The sequence below is a fragment of the Schistocerca serialis genome, chromosome 1, assembly GCF_023864345.2.
Source record: "Schistocerca serialis cubense isolate TAMUIC-IGC-003099 chromosome 1, iqSchSeri2.2, whole genome shotgun sequence".
In the NCBI taxonomy this organism is placed as follows: domain Eukaryota; kingdom Metazoa; phylum Arthropoda; class Insecta; order Orthoptera; family Acrididae; genus Schistocerca; species Schistocerca serialis.
The window spans coordinates 598140665-598160133 of NC_064638.1; the positions used below are offsets into that span (position 1 = coordinate 598140665).

Sequence of the window (19469 nt, forward strand, 5' to 3'; positions counted from 1 at the left end):
AGAGATACATCAGGGAGGATGATTACACATCGTTGGAGACTTGACTTCGCGTCTCTGTCGTTGGTTGCCGCTTTACCTTTGACATTTTGTCCTGGATGGGCTTTGAAGCCACAACCGTCGCTATGCTAACAGCAGCACTGGATGGCAGACGAGACTGAACTTTGGGGTGGGGGAGCGGGGCAAAGAGCTCAACAACAGCAGCAACCACAGCCTTGTCTGTGGTGTTGGCTTCGAAACACATACAGCGGCGCAAGTGCACTGACAAACGCAGGCACTAGTGCTGACAGAGGCAACCTCCATTTCTATAGTAGCATCGGTTTTAGGGACTGGCAGTCTAAGAATGGAAGCTAAGGAGGAAGTAAACATGGGTGACTGTATGGCCTTTTAGATCTTTTTGGCCTCACCATATGGGATGTGCTTCATTTTTTTTATTTTCCATATCTTCCTTTCTTCAAGGAAGACACTGCAGACACAGAGACAGAGACAGAGACAGAGAGGTTCCCAGAGCAATTTACACACTTTGATGGAGAGGAACAGCTGACTCCTTCGTGGGCAGCCTTACTGCAGTTGCCACAAGCGACTTCTCCCTCAAAACCGACAGTCGTGTGACCAACTCAATGGCACTTAAAACAGAGCAATAGGTTGGGAAATTAGGCCGCACACTTAGGCAAAGGAAACCTTGCTTGACATGCTCTTGAAGTTGCGTGCTGCTGTAAGTCAGTATAAATGAGTCTGATTTCACTAGACCGTCGTCTCCCCTTTTCATTATGCTTTGGACATCACCATCTTTCTATGCGTACTCCCTGTGCCATTGAACTTTCTGGATGTTTTCCTCTTGTTGAGAACTAAGCGTTTATGTCAACGTGGTCCCGGTTTGCAAGCGCTTAACAGATTACAATGTTCCAACGATACCCTTTAAACCGTTTCCGATGTAAAAATGTGAAACTTTCTCAAAGATACTCTCTTTCCGTTTCACTATAAGACACACATCCTGGCCACCAGAATTTGTTCTGTTACTAGAGATTGAAAGACTTTGTGTGATCCCAAAGCCTGGAGGACGGTTCCATCTCGGTCCCACGAGCAGCTAGGGAAATAAAAGTCCATCTAGACAGAGCTCCACGTACTTAGTCTTATTCAACTGAGGTTCGGAAAGTTCCCCAGAAGTTGCCTGCTAATGCCTGTTCCACCTCAACAACCACACATATCATTGGCGTGCAACACACCTTGAGGTTGAGGAGTTTTTTTATATAGTTTTTTACCATCCGCGCGATCTGGACGGTCAAGCAGCCAAGATCCCTTTCCCTGTGACAAACACCGTTCCATCACTACATTGTACAGAGGTCGCTGAGTCACGCCCAGAGCTTACGATGACGGAAGAGTGGCGGCACTTACCATTCCCCAGCTCAGGAACCCTGGGATCACCAAGCCCATACCCAGCAAACGAATGCTGAGCTCTTGAGGATGAGGAAAATAGGTGATGCATGGCTTAGGAGAGAGGATGGGCATGATAACATCTTGAGTGTGCCCCCCACCCCCACCCTGTAGGCTACGCGACTGTCAAAAATCAAATTTGACCTAGAATGCCTACTGCTCTCTTCCTATGATCCAAAATTCCTAAGACCTCCTACTCACTAGTGAACTATAAAGCAACTATTTAAGATGCACGTCAGCCCTGTCAATCAGTCATCTACTAACTATTAAGATGGTGAATACTTTAAAGGCTTTAATTTTTACTTAGATGTGGTACAACTTCAACGAAAAGGGAAATTTCCACAATCGAAATCTGTTTCATACATCCGAGACCTTCTTATGAACTGATCGTTTACATTATGTTAATGAACAATTAATTATTGCTGCAGCTTATTTACTAGACAGTTGAGAAATGTGCACATGCAGTGACTTCATAAAGGTGTCCAGTGCGTGGTACGAAATCAACCGGTTGGCTCAGAATAGTCTTGACCGGCATCATAGATCAGTAGTATAGGTAAGCGGTCCTCTTTGTGTTAGACCTGTAAGATGCGGTAGACGGTAGTGGCGCGGCGCTGATAGAACTCGCGGACAAGATTGTCGGCCTGTCTTCTTCCGTATGTCTTCCTGCTGTACTCCAGTTGCTTCACAAGTTCTTGAATAGTGCTTCTCTGCAGAACGAAGCAGGCAACCTGCAGGAAAGGAGAGATATACACTTTTACTAAACCGTATTCAGATGGATTCACGTCTCGACACTGACATCATGAGTGAGATTTACTGTTGTTGAATATGGAATACGCTATGAACAACGAAACGCGTAGCGCCAAAATGTGGTGCCAGATCACCATCGTCTTTACATAAGTTAAGTAAAAAAAGTATGAAAGATATCTTATTGTAGTTGTTATTTGCAGCTGGAAAATAGCTTCTTGACTTGGACTGCCCAAAACATAACACCACAGCATGCTCATATTGCGTCGTAATCTGCCAGCATAGAGCTGACGTACGGTCCAGTATATATTTCTACACTAACAAACTGACAAAATTCCGTTACAAAAAAGTAATCATCCAATCATGATCGTACTTGTTCACAAGTATGACTAATAAACATGAAAATCTCATGCCATTAAAATATTCTTCCTCGTGCAGAAACAAAATTTCGTCAAGCCTCCGTGAACTCTGTGCCTTCCCGACATTTTAGTCTAGAAAGGAAAGGGACGCTGATAGCTTTCTGTCTGTTACTGCTAAACCGACAGGTGTCCACAGTGAAGTACTACCACCGGCTGGCAACAGTTAATGGGACAAATGAGAGCTGCTCATATACATTTAATCGACAGTATTTCGGACAATAAGTAGTCCGGTGTTATTCCTTCAGAATGCATTGCTAGACCCCAGAGTATACGTTAATTCCCCTCAACTCGTGGCCATATGAGATGTTGTCGCTCGGCAAATGCCCCATCAAGACCTACGATTTCTAGTGAGTAACATGATTCGAAGTGTTCTTCTCCAACCGACAGAGCTCCTCGGTATTGCCAAGATACTACATTTCCAATCTTCAACAGACCAATGTCAGTGTTGAAGGACCCAGGCGAGGCGTAAAGCATTGTGTCGTGCAGTCATCAAGGGTACACGAGTGAGCCTTCGGCTCCGAAAGCCCATATCGATGATGTTTCGTTGAGTGGTTAGCACACTGACACTTGTTGATGACCCAGCATTGAAATCTGCAGCAATTTTCGGAAGGGTTGCAGTTCTGCACGTCGAACGATTCTCTTCAGTCGTCGTTGGTCCCCTTCTTGCAGGATCTTTCCCCGGCCGCATCGATGTCGGAGATTTGATGTTTTACCGGATTACTGATATTCACCGTACACTCGGAGATGCTGTGGCCCATCGCACTAGCGCAGACAATAACACCACGTTCAAACACACTTAAGTCTTGATAATCTGCCATCACTTTTCATAATAGAGCTCACAGATGCTGATCGCTCGCAGTGCCTGAAGGCAACGCACAGACCTTCTGGTCACTCCATCGTATCAAAATTCTGCAAGATTTAAAGCCGTCACCCGTGTCCAAGGCGGGACTTGGTTCGACCTCTCGTTTCTCAGATGGCAATGCCACCTCAGGATCACAGCAGCAACTGATCTAACAACTGTGCCAGACACTTGTCTTATATAGGCGTTGCCTACTGCAGCGCCGTATTCTGACTGAATACGCATGCCTGTACCAGTTTCTTCGGCGGTTCATCGTGAAATGGATCAAGGGAACTGTGATCCTGAGTTGGCATTGCCATCTGAGAAACGAGAGGTCGAACCAAGTCCCGCCTTGGACACGGGTGATGGCTTTAAATCTTGCAGAATTTTGATACGATGGAGAGACCAGAAGGTCTGTGCGTCGCCTTCAGGCACTGCGAGCGATCAGCATCTGTGAGCTCTATTCTGAAAAGTGATGCTATAATGCTACCTGTGGAACAGTATCGTCTAACAGGTATCCAAAGAAACCATCAATGAAGTCAGGTAATTAGATATTTATTGTCACTGATTAGATACAGCTACATAAGGAGGCTATACAGATTTGGAGTCATAAGGAGGTATAGTGCTGCCAGGGTTAATGCTGCTAGAGTTAACTGAGCAGAGGTTGCTCGTGAATTTCAAAGTCTTACGTATCACTGATCGAGAGTCGACCGCCAGAGATTCGGTGGAACTATCATGACCCCAAAGGCATATTTCTTTTTTTTTTTAAAAAAAAAAAAAGGTTTTGCCGGCTATGAACTCTACCTTTCCCCAAAGGTAGAAAGGCTGCCAACCTGTTTCACGGATTTCAGAGTGCACCACAAAACTATATGACGTGCGCATGTCTCCATCATGTGTTTCAAGGAGTGCTAATCCATTTTCTTTTACAAATATTAACAATTGTCACTTGTGTAGCGATTGTGTGAGGGAGATCTGGCTGTTATTTCTCTTTCGATGGAGTGGAGAGCCCCACATGTATGCCATTGTTCGGTGTTTCGGAGTCTAGTGAGAACGTTGTGCTACGAATTTACAAGAGTACGAAATAGCAACCTTATCCTAATGCCTTGCCTAATGGAACCATGTCACCAAGAGCAGTGAAGTACACAGCAATTTTTGTGCCTGGAGGGCACTGACTGTTTCCAACAACAGGGTGCCATTCCGTAATCTGGAACAAGACTTTACAGGACCTGCAATTGCGTCGACACCTTTCTGGATAATGAAAGGGTTGACCGTGGAGAAGTCGTGACCTTCGTCAGACCGAGAAACAACAAGGAACTGTGGCAACGATGGAAGAACTGTCTGTGGCTGAGACTCAGTGAACTTACGCTTGTGAGCAGACATAGTGGAAGGTGAGGAAACCATTGCGGAAGAATCCCCGATGATTACCGGCGTCTCCGATGGCGCGCTCCTCCCTTGTGGGGGCCCTCTCTGAGGGCACTCTCGCCTTAGGTGATTGTTCACACCTCAGGTCACACCTCCCGACAAACGGACGGAGGGAGCAATCGGCACTTTCGGAAGGTATCAGCTCGGGTAATCACCCCTCCCTGGGCCTGGCCGTAACCAGGGGGTACATACGTGTCCTACCTGTCTACCCGGGGCGGGGAATTATGCGTTACCCCGTCACCGGCTATGCATGGAAATGCGTGGGGCGACCTTCAGACACGCACAGGGAGGAAAAAAGAGAAAGGGAAAGGAAAGAAGAGGGGTCTCAAACGCCGCAGCGGAGAAAAGGGCAAAGAGAAGAGGTAAGGAAAAGAGAAGGACAGAGGAAGGACGAAGACTTGCAAGTGTAGAAAGCAAGGAATTTGTAACAGTTTCGACCGTCTGTCTCCGGACGTAGGCACAGACCATACTCCCAGAGGGGGAGAAAGGGAAGGAAAGAGCCAGAGGTGAGGGGGGGGGAGAAGATGGGGGACGGGGAAGGATGCGGAAAGGGAAGGTATGCAGCCCGGAAAGGAAGGAGGGCCACATTAGCTTGGGGTCCCGTGCTCGCTACGTACGTATCCACAAAAGAGTTGTGGACCCCCTGGGGGCTGGCGGCGGAGAGCATGGCTGTGAATACTAAGCAGTGTGCCGGAAGCTGATACCAAAAGACACGGATGCCAATGACGAAGGCACACCTGAGCCCATGGTCAGTCCAAGAGCCATTGGTGTATACAAAGGTACTATTGCGAAAGTCCATGCGAAGGTCGTGAAACTGAAGGCGATAGAGCGAGGCTAGATCAGTGTTCTTAGGAATCGAATAAACGTCAAGGTTAACTCGGGCCACGTCATGATGTCAAGATCGTGATGGGATCACACCCACTGGGAAAGTTGTAGGTAGTGTGAAGTTAAGCAGCCCAAGGAAGCGCCGAAAGCGGACTCCAGGATGTAACAGAAAAGAGGGACGCGCCTTATACTGGTGATCAAAGGAATCATTGAAAAAGGAGGTATAGGATGGGTGGACACTCATGGCAGACAAAAGGTATGCGTACCTGCTGAGGACAAAGTCACAGCAGTAGGATAGTGTAGTTCAGCAGCTTCAGTATACAGACTCTCAAACGAGCTAGTGTAAAAGGCGCCAGGGGCGAAACGGATGCCACGGTGGCGGACAGTGTTGAGACAGCGTAAGAGGGATGGACGTGCGAACTCATAAACCAAGCACCCTTAGTCGAGTTTCGAACAGACAAGGGACCAGTACAAACGGAGGTGGGTGATTTGATCGGCACCCCAGGAAGTGCCATTGAGTACATGTACAACACTGAGAGACTGTGTACAGTGGGCTGTACACAGCCCTATCGAGGTTGAGCCCCAGGAATTTCGTAGCTTCAACCAACGGGAGGGCAACAGCCCCAAGATGTAACGATGGTGAGAGAAACCATTAGCGCCACCAGAAAATCATACAGACGGTTTTATCAGTGGAGAAACGAAAGCCATTGTCGCTGCTCCAGGAGTAAAGACGGTCAAGACATCCCTGAAGACGCCGCTCAGTGAGACAGGTCCATGGTGAAATCGCCAAGAAAAAGGGAGCCGGAGATGCCCAGGGGGGAGACAGGCCGTTGTAGGGTTAATGGCAATAGCAAAGAGGATGACACTAAGGACGGAACCATGAGGCACTGCGTTTTCATGGATAAGGGTGTCCGACAAGGCAGAACCCACATGCATCTTGAAAACTCGGTCTTTTAAAAATTCCTGATGGAAACAGGGCAGGCAACAATGGAAGCCCCACATGTAAAGAGTACAGAAGATACCACTTCTGCAGCAGATGCCGTAGGCCTTCTCTAAATCGAGAAACACGGCCACAGTCTGGAATTTCCGCAGAAAACCATTCATGACATAGGTGGACAAAGTAACGAGATGGTCAACTTTAGAACACCGCACTCTAAATCGACACTATGCAGTCGTTAGTAAATTGCGAGACTCATAACACAATACCAGCAGGGCATGAATCATACATTCCATCACCTTGCAAACGCAGCTGGTGAGAGAGATGGGACAGTAGCTAGAAGGAATGTTTTGTCCTTACCAGTCTTAGGTATGGGTATGATGGAGGCTTCACGCCAACGTCTGGGAAATGTGCCCTCTGCCCAGATGTGGTTGTATGTGTTAAGCAGAAAGTGCTTACCCGCAAGAGAAAGGTGCTGCAATATCTGAATGTGGACAGCATCTGGACCTGGGGTGGATTATCGGAATTAACTGAGAGCGTGATCTAGGTCCCTTATAGTAAAGGTGGCATTGTAGCACTCAAGATTCTGAATAGAGAAGGGTATCGCCCGAGCCTCCTCCGCTCTTTCCGATGGAGGAAGGCAGGGTGATAGTGGGAAAAGCTCGAATGTCCGCAAAATGGCGGCCCAAGGTGTTGGAGATAGCAATAGTGTCCATGATACAGCGTCTGCTACTGTCAGGCCAGAAATTGGCGAAGGAACTTGGTCCCAGAGAGCCGTGGGAAGTTGGCCCACACGACAGAAGAAGGGGTGGTTTTTTTTTGTGGTTTTAGGGCGCACAACTTCAACGGTCATTAGCGCCCAGACTACGTTAGGAATGCACCGTGAGTCACAAGTTTAAAACAGCAACGAAACGGAAAACATGATAAAAGACAGACTGACAGGCATAGGATTAAAAAAAAAGCATAATCAAATGTCCTTAGAGAGGGTTGTCAAGTTGATAAAATGAAGAACGCGAGCAGCTACTCGTGGGTCATCCGCTAAAAATGGCATCTAGAGTACATGGCAGGCCAAGATCAAGACGCAGTGTGTTAAAATCCGGACAGGACGTTAAAATGTGGCGGACCGTCAGCAATTGCCCACATGGGCAGAACGGCGCCGGCGCAGCCGTCAGCAGATGGCTGAACCGGCAGTGTCCAATTCGTAACTGGGCCCCAAAACTACCTCCTCCCGCCGAGAAGGGCGCGAGGAGGACGTCCAAGCCGCGGGAAGAGGTTTCAAGGCCCGAAGCTTGTTGTTTGTAAGTGCAGCCCAATCAGCATGCCACAGCGATAAAATGCGTCGACAAATGACCCTGCTACAATCTGACAAAGGGACACAACAAGAAGCTGTCCGAGGCTGGAGGACCGCAGCCTTGGCCGTGGCATCTGCAGCTTTGTTCCCAGGGATACCGACATGGCCAGGAACCCACATAAAGCTAACAGGAGAACCGACGTCCACCAGCTGCTGAGGAGAGCGTTGGATCCGGTGCACGAAAGGGTGAATGGGGTACGGATCACTGAGGCTCTGGATGGCGCTCAGGGAATCGGAGCAGATGACATAAGCAGAATGTCGGTGGCGGCAGATGCAAAGAACAGCCTGGTAGAGGGCAAAGAGCTCAGCTGTGAAGACCGAACAATGGCCATGGAGCCGGTATTTGAAACTTTGTGCCCCGACAATAAAAGAACACCCGACCCCGTCATTGGTCTTAGAGCCATCTGTATAAATGAAGGTCATATTAATGAACTTCGAACGAAGTTCGACAAAACGGGAGTGGTAGACTGAACTGGGGGTAACCTCCTTTGGGAGCGAGCTGAGGTCAAGGTGAATGCGAACCTGAGCCTGGAGCCAAGGTGGCGTGTGGCTCTCGCCCACTCGAAAAGTTGCAGGGAGTGAAAAATTAAGGTGTTGAAGGAGGCGTCGAAAGCAAACTCCAGGGGGTAGCGGGGCAGAGACATACAACCCGTATTGACGGTCGAGAGAGTCGTCAAAAAAGGAACGATAAGACGGGTGGTCAGGCATTGCCAGTAGCTGACAGGCATACCGACAAAGCAGTATATCGCGCCGGTAGGTGAGTGGCAATTCACCAGCGTCAGCATGAAGACTCTCGACGGGACTAGTATAAAACGCTCCAATCGCAAGTCGTAAACCCCGATGTTGTATGGAGTTGAGGCTGCGTAAGATGGATGGCCGTGCAGAGGAGTATACGAAGCTCCCATAATCCAGCTTGGAGCGGACGATCGACCGATATAGGCGAAGTAGGACGGTTCGATCCGCTCCCCACGACATACCACTGAGAACACGGAGGACATTTAGAGAACTGGTACGACGGGCAGCCAAATATGACATGTGGAGACCAGCTAAGTTTCCAGTCAAATGTAAGACCTAAAAATTTTGTTGTCTCCACGAATGGGAGAGCAACGGGACCAAGTCGTAAGGACGTTGGGAGAAACTCTTTGTAGCGCCAGAAGTTAATACAGACCGTCTTCTCGGCAGAAAAACGGAAGCCATTGGCGACACTCCAGGAGTAAAGACGGTCAAGAGAACGCTGAAGACAGCGCTCCCGGACACGTGTACGCTGCGCGCTGCAATAGATGGTAAAATCGTCCACGAAAAGGGAGCCTGATACATCAGCTGCGAGGCAATCCATTATTGGATTGATCGCTATGGCGAAGAGACCGACGCTCAAAACTGAGCCCTGTGGCACCCCATTCTCCTGGCGAAAGGTGTCTGACAGGACAGAACCCACACGTACCCTGAACTGGCGATCCATTAAAAAGGAACGAATAAAAATAGGGAGGCGACCGTGAAGGCCCCATGTATGCATGGTGCGGAGAATGCCCGCCCTCCAACAGGTGTCGTAAGCCTTCTCCAAATCAAAGAACACAGCTGCGGTCGGGCTCTTCCGCAAGAAGTTATTCATAATGAAGGTCGACAAAGTAACCAGATGGTCAACAGCAGAGCGGGGCCTACGAAATCCACATTGTACATTGGTAAGTAGGCGTTGAGACTCGAGCAGCCAAACCAAACGAGAGTTAACCATTCGCTCCATCACTTTACAGACACAGCTGGTAAGCGAGATGGGTCGATAACTGGAAGGAAAGTGCTTGTCCTTCCCCGGATTAGGAATCAGGACAACAATAGACTCACGCCAGCATGCGGGAACATGTCCCTCAATCCAGATGCGATTGTAAGTACGAAGAAGAAAACCTTTACCCGCAGGAGAAAGGTTCTTCAGCATCTGAATATGAATAGAACAGGCCCTGGAGCGGAGGACCGTGATCGGACAAGTGCGTTTTCCAGTTCCCACATGGTGAATGGGGCATTATAACTTTCACGATTCCAGGAGCGGAAGTTAGGTGGCCTAGCCTCCTCTGCCTGTTTGCGGGGGAGGAAGGCAGGGTGGTAATGAGCAGAGCTCGAAACCTCTGCAAAAAAGCGGCCGAAGGCATTGCAGACAGCCTCAGGGGCCACAAGGACGTCATTCGCGACCGTCAAGCCAGAAACTGGTGAGTGGACCTTAGTGCCAGATAGCCGGCGCAGGCTACCCCAGACAACAGAAGAAGGAGCAAAACTGTTGAAGGTGCTTGTGAAAGCAGCCCAGCTGGCTTTCTTGCTTTCTTCAATAATACGACGACACTGTGCACGTAATCGTTTATAATTGATACAATTCGCCACTGTAGGGTGGTGTTTAAAGGTGCGTAAAAAACGTCGACGAGCACGTAAATCGTCTCTACATGCTGCGGTCCACCAGGGGACCGGTACGCGACGTGGAGAAGAAGTAGGGTGAGGGATGGAATATTCAGCAGCAGTGAGAATGACTTCCGTGAGGTGTGCGACCTGACGATCGCAGCTTGTGCAGGTTTGATCCTGAAAGGTCGCCCTGGAGGAGAAGAGCCCCCAGTCTGCTTTGGAGATGGTCCAACTAGATGAGCACGGAGAGGGGGTATGCTGCAGGAGATGGATAACACACGGGAAGTGGTCGCTCGAATATGTATCAGAAAGTGCGTACCACTCAAACCGGCGTGCAAGTTGGGGAGTACATATAGAGAGGTCTAAATGGGAATAGGTGTGAGATGTGTCCGAAAGAAAAGTAGGGGCGCCAGTATTGAGGCAGACAAGATTGAGCTGGTTGAAAAGGTCTGCTAACAGGGAGCCCCTCGGGCAGGATACTGGAGAGCCCCAAAGGGGATGGTGGGCATCGAAGTCTCCAGTTAACAAAAATGGTGCAGGTAGCTGAGCAATAAGTTGCATCATGTCTGCCCTGGTAACGGCAGACGACGATGGAGTGTAAATGGTACAAATGGAAAATGTAAAAGTGGGGAGAGTAAGGATGGCAACTGCCTGAAGGCCGGTGTGCAACGTGATGGGATCGTAGTAAATATCATCCTGGACCAGCAACATAACCCCTCCATGAGCCGGGATACCTACCACAGGGGGTAGGTCAAAACGCACAGAGGTGTAGTGTGCCAAGGCAATTTGATCGCATGGGCGTAGCTTCGTTTTCTGGAGGGCTACGACGAGCGGACGGTGCATGCGGAGCAGCAACTTCAAGTCATCTCGGTTGGAGCGAATGCTGCGAATATTCCAGTGAATAAGTGCCATCGTAAGAAGAAAAGGAAGATGAAAGAAGGGGTCACCTCGAAGGCCGCTGAGGGCCTGGCTTCAAGCGAGCACTGCCGCCGCTATCAGTAGGCGGACAGTGATCGTCCATTGGTTCTATAGGTTCATCGGCCATCTTGGTAAGATGGCCGGGAGGGGGAGCTTCCTCCGCCGGTGAACGGCCAGATGTTCGGCTACCAGCAGTGCGGCCAGGCGAAACGGATGACGGCCTGGGGCGGCAACCGCTGGGTGGCGCAGGAGAAGAAATGCGCCGTGGCGGAGAAGGAGAACTGTGCTTCCTATGAGCCTTCTTGGAAGGTCGTTTGGTGGAAGTGCCGGTCGAAGGCTGGGAGGTCGAGGTACGTAGGAAGTCTGCACGGGACGGTTCCTTCTTGAAGGCCCATGCATCTGACTTCTGGGTCTTCGTCTTAGCAGAAGCTGATGAAGGGGCTGGTGTCTGTGGGGTGATGGGAGGAAGAGGAGACGTCGACCACGCGATCTTAGCACTGGCCGAACGGACGACCGTGGTGCTGAAGGTCAGATCGCATGTCTGGGTTGCCACCTCCCTGGTAGTCCGAGGAGAGGCGAGGACAGTACTGTATTTCCCCGCTGGGTGCAGCGAGCAGCCGAGGTGAACACTTTCTCTTTGACCCGAATTTCTTGGATACAGCGTTCTTCCTTATAGACGGGACAGTCGCGGGAGGATGCTGCATGGTCACCCTGACAGTTCACACAACAAGGAGATGGAGGTGGACAGTCACCCTCATGGGCATCCCTGCCACAAGTGACACATTTAGCCGCATTGGAACAAGACTGTCGAGTGTGATTGAAACGCTGACACTGGTAGCAGCGCGTAGGTGTCGGGACATAGGGGCCAACAGAAATAACCTCGTAGCCCTCTTTGATTCGCGATGGCAGCTTAACACTATCAAAGGTCAAGAAAAGTGTCCGGGTCGGTACAAGGTCATTGTTGACCTTTTTCATGCCCTGCTCAGCGAGGAAAGACTGAATCTCCTCGTCAGTCAATCCGTCGAGGGATCTAGTATAGACTACACCACGAGACGAATTCAAAGTTCGGTGAGCCTCCACCCGGCCAGAGAACGTGTACAGGAGTGTGGCTCGAAGCAGTTTCTGTGCCTGAAAGGCGCTCTCAGTTTCTAATAACAAAGTACCATTACGCAACCTCGTACAAGACTTAACAGTACCGGCTATGGCATCTACGCCCTTCTGGATAACGAGAGGGTTGACAGAGGAAAAATCCTTTCCGTCCTCAGATCGAGAAATGACGAGGAACTGTGTGGTAGGCGGTAGTACTTTTGTCACTGGGGGCTGGTCATGTTTCCGTTTGTGGGCAGAAGTCGAGAGAGAAGAAGAGAAATCCATTGCGGAGGAATCCCCCATGATTGCCAGCGTCTCCGATGGCGCGCTCTTTCTTTATGGGGACACTCTCAGAGGGCACTCCCGCCTTAGGTGAATGTTTACACCTCAGGTCACACCTCCCGAGAAACAGACGGAGGGACCAATCGGCATGGTCAGAAGGTATCAGCTCAGGCAATCACCCCTCCCTGGGCCTGGCCTTCACCAGGGGGTACGTGCGTGCCTTATTTGTCTACCCAGGGCGGGGAATTACGCGTTACCCCGTCACCGGCTACGCGTGCGAACGCGTGGGTCGGCCTTCAGGCGCGCACAGGGAGGAAGGAAGAAGAGGAAAAAGAAGAGAGAGAGGGAGAGAGAGGACAGACTGTCTCAAACGCCGAGGCGGAGACCAGAGAAGGCAAGGAGAAGAAGGCAAGGAGAAGAAGGCAAGGAGAAGAAGGCAAGGAGAAGAAGGCAAGGGAAAGAAGGCAAGGGAAAGAAGGCAAGGGAAAGAGTAAGGAAGACAGTGAGATGGAGAAGAACAAAGAAAGAACGAAAGAAGGAAGAAACGAGAAGTGAAAAACCAAAAAGACTACAAATATAGGTCGTGGGACCGTCCGTCTCCGGACGCATGCGCTAACTACCCCCTTGAGGGGGATGGACTCCTTTTAGTCGCCTCTTACGACAGGCAGGAAGACCTCGGGCCTATTCTAACCCCCGGACCCGCAGGGGGTAAGAAGGGGTGGAACTGTTAAAAGAACTAGCGAGTAAAATCCAGCTAGCTTTTTTGCTACCCCAAAGAACACGACGACAGTTTGCATGCATCTGTTTATAACGAATGCAGTTTGCCAACATAGGATGACGGTTAAAAACGTGGAAAGCATGTCTCCGTCCGCGATGATGATGATGATGATATTTCGTATGTGGGGCGGTCATCTGCGCGGTCATCAGCACCAGTACAAATTCCCAATTTGAACACAATTCAATCTAGCCACTTGCACGAATGAGGATGGATGCGTGCGTGGATTGCGTCACGGCATGCCTCAGTTCACCAAGGGACTGGGACAAGGCATGGTAAAAAGAAAGCGTGAGGAGTAGAACGTTCTGCAGCAGTAAGGATAACGTTTGTGAGATTTACCACCTGGTCACCACAACTGGGTCGCCGGGAGGAGTAAAGCCACCAGTCAGCCTTAGTAAGCTGCCATTTGGGTATGCACGCAGGTGGGGTAGGAGTCAGTAAACGGATAGCACATGGGAAATGGTCGATCGAGTTATGTCAGGAAGAACAGGACACTGAAGACTATGGGCAAGCTGGGCAGTGCAGAAGGATAGGTCCAAATGGGAATAGGTGCGCGAAAGGTCGGAAAGAAGTGTGGGTGCTCCAGTGTTAAGGCAAAAGAGCCTGAGTTGATTAAGGAGATCAAGCCAAGAGGGCACCTCTCTGACAGGTCCTGGGAGAACCGCAAGGGGATGATGGGCATTAAAGTCACTGAGTAGCAAAATTGGGGGAGGTAGCTGCCCAATAAACTGAAGAAGTCTGCCCTGGTGACATCGAAGGATGGAGGGACATAAATGGAACCCACACACGAAATAATCACAGTCGTGCCCTATGACCTTAGAGGCCAGTAATGTAAGGCTGAATCATTTGATCCATTGCGAGCGATACATCGTTCAGTAATCCTTTGATTTAAAAATTCCAGATGCCAGTGTGTCGGTGCCCCATTCTGTTAGTAAATGAAGGCGTTCTAATCAGTCTCCAACTGTGGGAAAAGACTGTTCTCAAGCATATCGAGACATGTCCTTCATGTAACAGTTTTCTCGGCGAAGAAAAATGGACTGTACACCTTTTCTCGTGAAACTGCACAAAACACATTAAATACGTTAAACACACACAAAACCACGTAAAACTCGAGAGTTTGCCCTTTCCAATAGGAGGTTGTTCACGCACACATCTCAAATAACGTAATAGTTGTGATTTTTTAAATCAGATGAGTCTTTTTGATACACCCTGTATCATCGCAAGTAAAGTCACTTAGAAAGTCATTATTTAATGCGGGAGAAATCACGCGATCGAGGAGAGGAGTAAACTCATCAGGGACAATCGTACCAGCAGCAGGGACATCATAAGGATCGGTAAATATAGATCTCTGTATAAATGTCACGCTGGGATGTCAGTCTGTGACCACTGGTGCGAATAAGGGACGTCAAACATGCTCGTTTGCGACGCGTCCGCGACCGCATAAGGTGTTATAAGGAGGTCAGTTCATCCTGTAGGAAGGAGCGCGATTTTGATCGCAGCCTGAGTCCTTCCAGTTGTTGTCCCTTTAACTGACAACTTTCACTTTAACATGGCGGACATCCATAATCCGTAAGGGAGCTTGTCTGGCATCATCATAAAGTTGTTGCAAGGCGGAATAGTAAAATTCCTGCGTCCCAAGGAGATACCTCGCCCTCTCAGCGCTGTAACGCATTAACGCTTTCCGGAGCAAAGGTTTGGCGCGTAGTGGCCACCAATCCATAAGTGACGATTAACGGTCCTGCAAACGCAAGCTACGTGTCCAAACTTCTCGAACGATAATCTCGAGGGTAGGGTCATTTAGGAGGGATGTGTACAACATCGAGGGGAGGCGATACAGTTTTACTGATTGCGGCACTTGATTTAAAGTTACAGCTATGGCACAGTGATCAGTGAAACAAGCTGGTATCACGTCTGTCGCTAACAGCTGTCCACATAAAGAGTCAGAAAGATAAAATCGATCGAGTCGGCTACTGGGAGTAGCTCAAAAGTGCGTGTACCTGACGAGAGTGGGATATTGATAGGCCTACACATCTCGTATTTTCAAAGAACGCACGAAATCGTCTAATTCGTTACTGAAACTGAAATTAGAGGTCTTATCCACAGGACGCAAACATGATTAAAATCTGCAACTAACAGAAGTTTCAGCGGAGTTTTATGAAATAAATAAACAATACCCTCTTTGTAAAAATGCGCACGTTCTTTAGAACTACCAGATCCTGAAGGGGCATCAAGAAGAATCAAAAGTAAGGTCACAAAATGTGCAGCCTATTTCTCGGCCATTGTCAAGAACTTTGAAATCAGTCAGTGGTACTCCCTTTGTAAAATAACGCAGTACCAATAGATAGTTCAGGAGCCACATTCAAGAAAGTAGAAAAGCCTGGAATAGAAAATTTTTCTCAATATCACGTCTGCACATGAATCATAAATAAAATGTCGCAGCGGCGCAAGTCTAAGCTCGGAATTAATTCTGTTCTCATTCAAGGTAAGAAAGGTATAGGCTTGCATCTACCGATTGCCAAAACTATACAGCTGATTACTTGCAAATGACCGTCAACAGTCTATGGCAGAGTCAACGGATGAATCTGACTGTAAAGAGATGGACCCTCTCTTCCATCCTCTTTCTTTTTTCACGATGGTGCGCGCTCAAGTTGAAAAAGTTGTTTGTTGCGGCAGTGCGGGAAAGCGACTGCCGCATGCAGCAACTTGAAAGTGGGGCGGGTGGGCTCCTGCGAAAATTCAGTATCAGGAACAGGCGGGCGGTGCAGCTCCTGGGAATCAACGGAATCGGAAACTGACCATACGTTTTTTACCGTCACCACATGTGCCGCTGGCAAACTTGGGCCGATCGGGGCTCGATCAGAAGCGGCTTGTGGCACGCTTTCCCCATCCGGGGGGAGGGGGGGGGCAGAAGAAGGGTGGGAATGCGTTGCAGACTCAGGCATGTCTGGCAACTCCGTCGATACGGTACGGAGCTCCGGAACAGGTCTGTCCTCACGTGACTCCGAAGCGGCGGTCTCGGACTCGGGAGCCAGGTCGGACGCTTTCGAATCTTGAACAGCAACCGACATGCTATCATTCGGCCTAAACTCAGGGAGGGGAGAGGCCTCCTGCACCGGATGTTTTCAGTGGAGCGGGGAAGCGAAGAGGAGCCGTCTGATTCCTTGCGTCCGTCTACGGTTGTTTTGAAGTGATGGTGGTGGCGACGCGGAAGCCACAGTGGCGAAGTCCTGACGCGAGGCTAACGACGGAAATGCACTAGTACCACCGCGCAATGGCTTGCCTTGCCCTTCAGAAACATGGTTAGTCATAATGGCTGTCGCTTGAGGAACCAGTTTCGCTAAAGGTAGCCTTTTATGTTGTTCATAATTGGATTTTAATACCGTAACACGACGCGGGCAGTTTGTACGGAGGCGTCCACTCTCATTCTTGTCCTGTGTAAATTATATGTACCCGGCATCCACACACCAGAAAATCAGAAGGAATATTCCGTTTGATCACCATCGAACTCCGCAATAAACTTGTAAACGATGTTGAGCGGACCAGCGTTTCCGCCGTATATCCCCAAACGAAAGCAGGACGATCTTGAGGAAACGGTAATCAGCCTCGGGCGGATGGTTAAACACCCTAACGTTCGTATTCTCTACCTCCGCCTTCGCCAGAATAACCATACTATTAGAGCCATCGCGATTAGGGAAAGAGACTTCTTGTCCGTGCCGCAAATAGGAGGCTGTCAACCTGAAGAGGGTCTATGAACATGACATAAGATACACGCGATTGGGAAACAAAGTAGGCCGTATGATGGCTATGTTTTTGGCACTTACGACTGTTTGCATGCACACATCCTGACCAAGTTGCCATTAGCGAGAATCTGAAAATAGAGATCCAGTTTCGATTTCTTGGTTTATGGTTGAACTGTCAATGTGGATAAAAATCGAACACTCCATGTACTATGTTTTGCATACAGCCATTCAGCGTCCCATCAACTCTCCATTACCATTATTTACAGCAAAGCTCTTTAAATTGCTGTGTGGCACTCGGTTGTCAGCTGAGGCCAAACAGTTATATCCTATACGTGGCTCATAGCGAATGAGGTGGCGCAGTAGTAAGGCACTGGGAGCATATTTAAGGGACGAGGGGAAGATCAAATACCCGTCCAACCATCCATATTTTGGTTTCCATGATTTCCTCAAATCGCTGAAGGAGTGTTTCAGAAGGGTTCCTTTCAATAGGCACACCCAACTTCCTTCATCATCCTCCCCCAATCCGAAGTTGTGATCTGTCTCCAATATGGTCGACGAGATGTTAAGCCTGATCATCCTTTGTTGTTTCTTACACGTGGCTCTAACCTGCCGAAATTATCGAAATGCTTTTCAAAGTATCCATTTAACGTCTACCATCATCTGTAAGCCTAACTGCCGGACTATTTCGAAGCTGCATATGCATATGACTACCATGCATGTACAGTGCACCACTTACATATTACGTGAATGAAAGTTTAATCGTGTGAGAATATGCTGGAGGTTGCTCATTTTTCTTTATCCATCAGTCTATTAGAAAGCTGCTTACCTTCACTGTAACGGCAGACAAATGAAACACAGTGTAGCCGTAGTCGGCCAGCGCGGTCAGCTCCTCAGGGGTGTCCAGGCACAGCTTGCCCGCGCTGGTGGCCGCTATGAACAGCACCATCACCCAGCAGAACCATCCGCGCGCCAAAGCTGCGACGCCCCTGGTGCCTTCACCAGCAGAGCCCGGCGCGCTCCACAGCCCCAACAGTCGCAGCAAGGCGGCGTTGGGACTCACCAGGTCCTGGACGTCTTCCAAAGTGCTCGCCGCCTGGCTGCGCCCTGAACACGTCAATCAGGATGATTTTTCCGAACGAGTACATCAGTATTTGTCGTTGACATTGGTTAATAGAGGAAGGAATGAATTCCGTTCAACTGTCTTCCGTTGGAGCCATTTGAACAACTTCATCAGCCAGATGACCGTTCAGTCTGATCCTTCTCTCTGGTTCTCTTAAAATCTCCACGGACGATGTTCTTACCAGCAGTGCAATCCAGCACCTTTTTTGAACAGCACGAGTTTCAAATATGTCTGTCTTCCCCATAGTAAAATTGTAATTTCTTGAACACAAGGTACAGTATTTGTGGCAAGTTAATAAGTGGGTTCCAAAATACCTCTGTTGCTAGCCCTTTCTCGTTCGAGGGCAGTGCTATTTCAGTCGAGCTATCTTGCCATATATCGAGCTCCCATTGCAAACTTCAACCTACATCTAAGTCATATTCTCCTACACTCCCTACAGAGAGTCCGTTAATTATGCAGGACGGTGTAGTTTAGGCTATGACTAAATCATATCCACTACATTTTCGTTCTTCCAAGAATACTTACCATGCGTGGTTAGCAGAACAAGACTACTATTTGGCGTAGGACGTAGGACATAGGGAAAACCAGCAGTTGTCTCATCTGGTGGAATGCTGCGCGCCAAATAAAAGACCAGGATTCAAGATAGAGTATAATTCACTTTAGTGGTTTGCCACAATAATGCCTCAGCCTAGCGTTCACAGCCCTTGTCTGTGTTGCAGTTGTAAGCATAGTGTACCTACTCTGGCTCCATCGTGCTGATAATGCCCTATCGTTTCTCTTACATTCTTTACCTTTTTTCTGATGCTCTTACCTAGCGAATGCTATTTTGGTAATTATTCCATTTTATCAAAACATACATTTTCATAATGGATAGAAACCAGTAATCAAATGAAATATTCTTTTTTAAAATCTTGAGATCAAAGACCGATACGAATTCTAATATTTCAGACACAGTATTGCTGTAAGCTTAGTCGTAAATATGTAATTCTTCATCAAATACAGCCCTAGTGAGCAATGATTTCCATTAAAAATGCCGCTTACTGCAAGACACCGCCTAGCCCTATCAACAAAGGTTCTTACTAGGACTGTTGATATTTATAAAAAAATCATGGATCTGATATATCGATATTTAAAAATATATCATTTTCGGTCCAAGATATTTCGAAAGAAGGTATCAAATGGTTCGAATGGCTCTGAGC

At 48.7% G+C, this 19469-nt stretch overlaps 1 protein-coding gene across 1 annotated transcript in view; it reads right to left on the reverse strand.

The window, feature by feature from the left end:
* Positions 1-19469, reverse strand: part of LOC126418209 (uncharacterized) — a 120923-nt gene that overhangs the window by 86206 nt on the left and 15248 nt on the right. Inside the window, exons 2-3 of the mRNA XM_050085179.1 lie at positions 17977-18254; positions 2010-2159 (exon numbers count right to left, since the gene is read on the reverse strand). Coding sequence (XP_049941136.1) covers positions 2010-2159; positions 17977-18254 — 428 coding nt within the window. The remainder of the gene's footprint in view (positions 1-2009; positions 2160-17976; positions 18255-19469) is intronic.